General features: G+C 62.9%; 1 protein-coding gene across 1 annotated transcript in view; it reads right to left on the bottom strand.

The window, feature by feature from the left end:
- The window catches only part of TNFRSF1B (tumor necrosis factor receptor superfamily, member 1B), a 25,289-nt gene that overhangs the window by 10,284 nt on the left and 6,452 nt on the right, over positions 1–8,553 (bottom strand). The window contains exon 2 of the mRNA XM_004678518.2: positions 405–504. Within this exon, the coding sequence (XP_004678575.1) occupies positions 405–504 (100 nt within the window). The remainder of the gene's footprint in view (positions 1–404; positions 505–8,553) is intronic.

Raw genomic sequence — 8,553 nt, 5'->3', positions numbered from 1 at the left:
CAGGGACTGTGCCAGCGGAGGACAAGCCATAGTCACCGATCCGGAGAAGCGCACAGCGGGCTAACAGAAGAGGGACCAGGCGCAGTCGCATGGGGTGAAAAGAGCTTCACCCCAGGGGACACCAGGGGCCAGGGGGAGCTCAAAAGAGGCCAGGTCCAGCCTGGTGGACAGGCTTCTTCCTGGAGGAGAGGCCCTTTCAGCTGAGGTCTAAAAGATAGAGTAACCAGAGGAAGGGAGCTGGGCAGCCCACCAGGCAGGGGGACAGCGTGTGCGCAGGCCCAGAGCACAAGGGAGCACAAGCCAGCTCACGCAAGCAGGAGGTCAGAAAGCACTGAGGGCCAGGACGCTGCCCGGCCCCTGCACACACACTCGGGCAGGCCCGGCGCCCAGCGGCTGCCCCTCACCAGGTGGACACATGCTGCAGCACATCTGGATGTTCTTCTCATAATATTCCTTCTGCTGACAAGAGTGTCCGGGCTCCGGGGTGTAGGGGGTGTGTAGAACCTGGAAGGAGGGAAGGAAGGACCATAGGCATGACCACCCGACACCAGCTCCTGATCCCAGGGCCTGCAAACGTCCTGCTCCTCCCTGCCGGGACTGTGGCGCAAGGGGACAGCTCCATTTGGGGGGCGGGGAGGCAAGGAGGAGGGACAGCCTATGCCTCCCTTCGCCTCCCTCAGAGCAGCTACAGAGGGCGCTCAGGGCTGCTGCGGGCCAAAGCAGCGCTGAGCCAGCTGTGGGGAGGTGCCCCGGCTCTGACCTGTGCTGCAGATCTGAGGGAAAGCAGCCCCCCTCCCCAGGGTGACCCCTCCCTTGCCACACCTGGGAAGCACCCCTTCCTCCTGCAGAGCTGCGCCTCCCCAGAAAGAGCTCTCCAACTCTCCCAGGCTGATTTCAGCTTGGGGTTACCTGGCGCCTTGTAACAGTGAAGGCAACTATGGTTCCTGCGGCCCTCGAGGGTGTCCCTGCCTGCACGCAGCACCAAGGGCAGGAACGCGGCCTCGGCAGCCCCCAGAGCACCATTCAACTGAGCATCGACTGTAGGGAGGTGGGTCTGACTGTCCCCCGAAAAATGTGCGCACTGCAGACTGCTGCGTGTCCGTCTCCACGGGAGGGGCTGTGTCTCCCCACCCTGGCTGAGCGCCCCCAGAGGGACCCGCCTCTCCTCACACAGCCCCTACTCTTGGGGTGGCCACCCAGAGCCCAGGGACCCTGCATATTCCTGTGAGTGCCCTTGGGGTATCTAGGGGAGTCCCACCCTCATGTGGAGCTGGGGGGCTCCCGGAGGGGGCAGGGCCTGGCCCTACCAGGCAGCCCCCACAGAGCCTGCCCTGATGAGAGGAGAGTTCCTGTCAGGACCCGGGGCATGATGGCAAAGAGCCTGGCCAAGTTTCCTGGACAAAGGCAGGCGATGGACCCCCCCCACCTGGGGTCTTTTCCAGCCTGAATCTCACTCCTGTGACCCAGGCCACACCCTCTCCGCTGCTCCAGACCCCAGATCCTGCTCCAGACCCCAGATCCACTGGTGCCTGGTGGCCTTGAGCAACCCCTGGGCCTGTTTGTCCTCTGAAAAAGAAGCCACAGCTCCGTCATGGCAAAACAATGAGGAACAGAAAGCCCCTGGGCAGAGGGGACAAGAGGTCACCCCTCCCCGAGAGGCTCCCCAGAGCACAGACTGGGCCCACTGCCCTGGAGCGGGCCTCAGGCCACTGGGGGAGGGGGAGGGAGGGGTCCCCAGACCCACTAGGAAACCTGGGGCTGTAGAAGCCTCCAGTTTTAGGCCTGGGGGGGGGGCGGCACCACAGTACCCGCCCACAGGGCACCCTGAGCCACATCTGAAATGAGGAACTGAATGATGACTCATACGCTCAGCTGACCCAGGCAGTCAAATGCAAACGCAGAGCCCCAGGTAGAAACTTGGGAAGGAACAAAGAGCACTGACTGCTGCATCTCAGACCGGAAACTGAGGCCTGGCAGGAGCAGGAGCTGGAGAAGGGATGGTGGAGGGATGGTGATTGACAGGCGGTAGACAGAAAGCCTGTGGGCTGGTGGGTGGGTGATGGAGGGAGGGAGTGAGGAAGTGGGTGAAAGGGGGGGAGGCTCAATCAGCCAGTGGATAAGGAGGGGCCCTGTGCCCATTTTGCAGAGGAGGAGATGGAGCTGGAAAGAGCAATCCCACCTCCGGAGTCGCCCAGAGGCTCCAGGTCATTACAGGGGTGGCTGGGCCAGGCTCATGGCCACCTGACTCCTGGAGGCCACCAGGGTCCATTCTTGGCCACCACAGGCCTCAGAGCTGCCGCACTTCAGGGACCACCACCCCATCCCCTCAGCTCATGCCAGGCTCTCCCTGTCTGGGCACCTGCACTGGGAGTGGCCGGCAGGCACTGAGCCCCACCGGGACTGGGGCTCAGGGGTGACTGCTCGTGCCGGACCCATGCCAGCGTGCCCTCCCCAACAACCACTCTGAGCGCCGAGGTGATGTGGCCAGGCGACCCCACAAGACCAGTCTCCTGGTGCCTCTCCCACCTCCCTTCTTGAGCCTCCCACCCCCCTGGGTGCAGACCCAACACCTCAACGCACCCTCCATCTCGCTACCTCCTCCCCACCCAGCCTCCATCACTCCCCAGGTGCTCAGCCTTGGCCAGCAGTGGATGTTTTGTCAGCGCTGCAGGCTGCAGACGTGTTACAGACCCAGCCTGTCCCCCAAAGCGGGTGTGTGTACCCATTTCACAGTTCAGGGGGAGCAAGTCTCAAGTCTGGGCCACGTGGAGAGGAAGAGGTGGAGCTGGGAGGTGACCGGGGCGCACACTGGCCTCCCCCCCAGCGCAGCTGAGGGAGCCAGCACCTCCACCCTCGTCCCTGAGTCACGTCTGGGCCCCTGCAGCAAGCCCTGGGTGGGTGCTGGCTTTCCATGCAGACACGCACTCACCTCTCATATACACGCATGCGCCATAATGCAGGGACCCCTCTTGCCCTTGGGCCAGCATCCTCGGACCTCAGCTCTGACCTGGCCTCCCGAGGGACCACTCTCAGCACCCTCAGAATGAGCTGGGCAGCCAGCAACAGCGGCCTGGCTCTCCCAGAGCTGCCTGTGTCCAGGCTCCCATCCTTGGGCTGCAAACAGGAGCGGCGAGTCTCTAAGGTAGACTCAGAAGGCAGCGTTGGCCCAGCTGACCAGCAGCTGTCCACGTGCTAGAAGGCTGTGTGGGAGCCAATGACCATGGCCGAAGCCCAGACGTGGGGGCAGGACGAGGCACAGCTGCTCCCGGCTGCGGGAAGCTCAGACGGACCTTAGAAGCCTCCCATTTAATGGCGGCGGAAGTCAGGGCCAGAGATGGAGAAGTTCAGTCAGTCAGTCAGTCAACAAACAGCGAGCACCTGTCATTGCAGACGCTGAGCTTATAGCCCTGGACAGCCACACAGCCTCTGTCCTGGGGCACCACGTTCCTCGGGGAGACGCACACATGGCTGAAAATGGGGGGGCGGCACGGGGGCTGAGGAACAAGAGAAGCCAGCTCTAGGCCAGAGGCCATGCTGGGGCAGCTGGCCAGAGTGGGCGAGGGCGGGGAGGCCGCGGCAGCTCCTCCGAGCCGGGCATCCAGGGGCGCCTGCCTGACTCCTCCCTCGTCCCAGCGCCGTGAGGGCCCCTCACCCTGTGACCCCATTTCCAAGTCCAGGTCTCCTCGCCCCCGCCCTGCATGCTCCCCATGTTTCTACTACACCGGGGAGGCTGCTCTCTCACCCTCAAAGCCCCCCTCCACGGTGGGGGACCACCTGCACCTCAGTTTCCTCACCTGCAACACAGCGGCGTGGGCCTGCTAGAGGCTCGAGCTTGTCACAGATGGTGTCAAAAAGCTCCGTCTCTCACGAGACCTCAGAAGCACTGGGTGGGTGGCTGTGTGGGTGGGGGCGTGACCCACAGGAGCGAAGGAAAAACTGAACAGGCTGGGAGAGGAGGGAGGCTGGGCTCCTGGGCCCCAGCCTGTGCCTCCGCCCGCCCAGGGAGTGGGCAGCCTGAGCAGGTGGCCGCTGGGAGCCCAGGGACCCGAGACGCAGCCTCCCAGGCACCCCAGACACTGGCCCGCAGGAGCACAGGCCGTCCCGGGCCTCCGGTGTCACCCACTGTCACTGATGTATACGGTCCTGCCTTCCCTGGGGTGCCGGCAGGAGCAACGGTGGGGTGCGCCATCTCCCAGGGGCCTGCAGGGGGCCCTGAGGGGGCCTGTGAGGTCCTGAGTGGCAGCCTGGGCAGCGGGCCTTCTGTCTGGCCACGGACAAGGTGAGGACAAGATGCTGGCAGCAAGGCATCAGTGCCCATGAGGCACCAGAGGGGAAGCTGACCCGTGAAACTCGGGGGTGACGGCGTGAAACTCGGGGGTGCGGGGTCACCTGTTTCTGGAGAAAGCCACTCCCAGAACAGTGAGGGTGAGGCTGGTCAGGCCACCTCAGGAATGTGGCCTTGGGCCATCTCAAGGGATGTGACTCAGAAGCACCACCTGGGGCCCTCCCAGCACCAGTTCCATGGTTGTTAAAGCGCAGCACGAGTTCGATCCCCGGCCCCAGAGGGGACCCCCAGGGCTCAGCAGACCTCTCCTGTCTCCCCGCTTCTCCCCTCAGCACAGCAGTGTGCTTTGTCAATCTGTCCGTTCTGCTTCCCACTCTGTCTCTGGCGAGTCCCCTCGCCACCCTACACCTCTGGCCTGTACCCCAGTTCTGTCTGCATACATAAATAAAACTTAAAAAAAGAGCACCACCTGGAGGGGTGGTGGGACCCCAAAATAGAGTCTGGGTGAGTGGCCAAGCCCAGGGCCCACAGGAGCCGTGAGGGAGCCAGAGGACAGCATTCCAGATAAGGGACAGCGTGTGGCCGCAAGCCGCTGCCAGAGGGGGAGCCCCGAGGCACGCGGGCAAGGCCAGCCGGAGGACCCCTGTCTCTCCGAGGCGCCCCCCACTCCGAGGACTCACGCCACAGCTCACAGCCCGGGCTGGCACCGGGCTGGGCAGTAGGCTAAGAGGGGCAGCCTGTGGGCTCAGCTCTTTGGGAGTTGGGCAACCTGGCCCCAGCTGACTTCCTGCCCCTCCAGCCCCGGACCTCGGCCTGCACGTAGCCAGCGTGGGGGCCCTCAGTGCCTTCCCCTATTTATAAATAGTCAGTGAGAGAGGAAGATGAAGGAGGCACGCCTGGGGAAGGGGAAGAAGGGTTGCTCCCAGGTCGGTGTCCTCTGCCAGCAGTGAAACTGCAGAGCGCCCCCTCTTCCTGCCTCTGCAGCCGGGCCTCCTTGGGGACCACGGCTGACCTCCCTCAGGAGCAAAAAAGGGGGTGCGACGGGGAGGAAGCCACAGGGAGAAGCTCAGGCTTTGCAGAGCGTGCACACCCAAGCACCCTATTCCAGAACGGGAGAGAATAAGAGAGACCGTGCCGCTGAGAAGCTCCCACTGTGCGCAGCCTTCCGCGCTCACACGCTCACCGCGCAAGAAGTCACACAACCCCACTTCAGGAACACAGAAACGAGGCTTCCAGAGACTCAGTGCTGCGGACACAGAGCCGGAAGCGGCAGAGAGGGGCCGGGCAGGCTACCACGCCCCCCGAGGCCTGCAAGCCTGCACCCTGGGATCATTTGATAGATGAGGGGCCCAGAAGGGGGAGTGAATCCTCCCAGAACACACAGCCCTCAAGGGGGGCCTGGGGGCTGGGAGGAACCTCGGTGACTCTCCCAGGCAAACAGTTCTCAGGGCCCCAGAGGCAGAAGCCACAGCGGCAAGGAGGGGCGACATCTGCCCAGCGACCCAGAGACCCCCCAACACAGGCGGAAACTGTCTGCAAGCAATTGAGAAACCGCAACCTTTTACATGGCAGGCTCGGGGGCCTGGGCGCGGCCGGGCAAGGTGTGGGCCTCGCTCTTGGGGGTCTGCGGGAGCCCCCTGCGCCGTGGGCCAGGAGCGTCTGGGGCGGCTGTGGAGGCTCCTCTGGCGTCACGGAGAGCAGCGGCCGCGTCAGGAAGGACCCACCACATCACAGGCGGCGGCCCGGGGGGACACATCCCACTCCCGGCCTGTGATGTCGCCTTAGAAGTGAGCAGGGGCAGACAGGAAGCCCGGCGGGTATCCGGTTCTGGGCCAGGCTTTGTGCTAAGTGTCAGGGCGTGGTGCCTGGCCCCCGAAGAGCCCTCAGTTCTGGTTACAGAGAACACCCAGCACTTTCCACTCCCCCGCCCCACCCATCCCCCACGGCCCCCACCCTTCAGCCTTCTTGGCCAGTGTCAGCGACCTGCTCCTGTCCCATGTCAGATGGCCCCAAGCCACCTTCCCACACCCAGCCTGGTCCTTCTTAAAAGTGGCCCTTGGCCCCAGCCCTCAGGCCACATGCCCCACCCCTCTCCAGGACACCCTGCCAGATCACTGTCACCACCTCCCACGCAGACCCCTCATTTAACACCCCCGCCTTCACCCCACGGACACCCTGACTCACCCCCAGCCTCCTGGTCCAGGCTGACTTCTAGAGTTCTCTCCACTAGTGGGCCCTCCCTGGTGGTGCAGCGGGTTGGAGCGCAGCACCGTGAAGCTGAGCCACGCCGTGGCGCCGTGGCTGCTGCAGTGAGAGCTCGATCCCCGCCAGGGAGCGACCCACAGGGCGTGGCAGACCTCTCGTGTCTCCCCGCTGCTCCTCTCAGCAGTGGGTTTCAGTGGATCCACCTGTTCTGCTCCCCACTCTGTCTCTGGTGAATCCTCTCACGGCCCCCGCACCTCTGGTCTGTACCCCATTTCTGTATGCACAAATAATCTTTAAAAAAAAAAAAGAGTTCTTTCCACTAACACCTCAAGAAGACGGTCTCCGACCCCCACGGTGGGCAGAGTCCCCTCTGGCGGCTGCAGTGATAAGCCGAGTACAGCTCAGATGCCCAGGCCACTTTCGTCTCCTGGTGTGGCCCGGTCAAGGGCGCGCCCGGACCCCTCTGCACTCTCAGGCCACCTCTGAGCCAGACATCTGGGACTCACCCCTGCCAGCCACGGGCCTCCAGTGTGTCATCTCTATAATGGGCACATAAAGAGGCCGTTAGCATCCCCACGAGGGAACCGCGGCCCCGGGGCTTTTATTACTCATGTCCCAGGGCACAGCCCACAGCATGCGCCGAATCAGGCTCAACCGGGGAACAGAAGCAAACGTATTCATTTCCAATCAGTTGAAATGAGCCGGGCTAGCGTGAGAACGGGCAAGAAATGGGCTCCCAGATGGGGCAGGGGCCCCTCTCCCGACGGGTGGACTTGGTGGGTACTGAGAGAAGAGCCCCTCACAGCTGCCGTGGCTGTGAGCACAGGGTGGGAGCCCCGACACTGGGGCTGGCATCGGCTCTGCCCACTCAATCAGAGAGCCAGGGTCCCTCAACCGCCTCTCCTGTAGAAGGGGGTGGCCTTGGGCCCCACCCAGGTGCCTGTGGGAACTGAAGAGCCTCCATGCGTGGAAGGTACAGTCCCCTGCCTGGCTGTGCCTGGAGCCCAGTCCTAGCCCAACGGGGAGAGACAGAGAGGGCCACTTTGAACCCCACCTTGCTACGGAGGAAACAAAGTCCACAGGGAAGTTCGGGGGTCCTCACCCAGGGAGCTCTGGTGGCAGAGCCTGGCAGGTGCCCAGAACCCTGCCCCCCAGCGCCAGCTGGGGGCAGATCGCATCACACACCAGTCCTCCACTGTCTCCTGCCCACCCCAGCAGGGGACCTTCAGCTCCGGGAACCCTGATGGCGATCAGACGGGGTCACTTGGCTCAGGCTGGTCCAGGACTGAGGCCAGGGGCGTCTGATGTTGCAGGATGGGGTGGGAGGAGGTGGTTCCTCTTCCTCCTGAGTGCCCCTGTCCCTACCCTCGGTCTTGGGTTCAAAGGTCTCTTCCTCCTCCTGCTCCATCCTGGCCCTTCCTACTTTGCAGCTAGTCCTTGCCCAGACTATCACGAGTCTCTCCCCTTTACCCGTCCTTCCCACCGAGGCCAGTGATCATCCTGATACACACTCTGCTCTGGTCACTTTTGCTCAAAAACCGTCAGGCTCCTCATCACCTCAGTTTCTCATAAGACGTGTGTGATGGCAGAAGAATGGAATCTGGAGTAAAAATGCCTAACGTCAGTCCAGACTCCTCCTGCTGAGCGGGAGAAGGTTAATGAACCTCAGTGTTTTCATCTGTAAAATGAGCTGATGATCCATCTTGGGGGATGTTTAAGGATTCAATGAGATAACACATGTTCGGGGCCAGTAAATGCCTCGAAAATTATAGCTGCTACAATTTTCAAGCTAAATCTGCCGTCACTGTGCCCATCAAGTGGCCCCACAGCTTTCGGCCTCGCAGGCCTCCCTGTACCCGACGCCTTTTGTTCTGTCCACAGTGTCCCTGGCTGTGCCTGTCTACACTTTGCTCCTCCTGGTGTTGCCCCAACCCACAAGCAGGGTGACATAAGCAGAGAGTCCACCTGAATGTCATCCCTTAGATAGACCTGAGGAACAAAGCCGGGGCCCAGCCGCTCCAGTCCTGCCTCCCCAGAGGTCTCCTGGGGGTCACAGCAGCCAG

This window comes from Condylura cristata, unplaced genomic scaffold (assembly GCF_000260355.1).
Source record: "Condylura cristata isolate star-nosed mole 26May11 unplaced genomic scaffold, ConCri1.0 scaffold00008, whole genome shotgun sequence".
NCBI lineage: Eukaryota > Metazoa > Chordata > Mammalia > Eulipotyphla > Talpidae > Condylura > Condylura cristata.
This window is presented reverse-complemented; position numbering and strand designations above follow the sequence as displayed.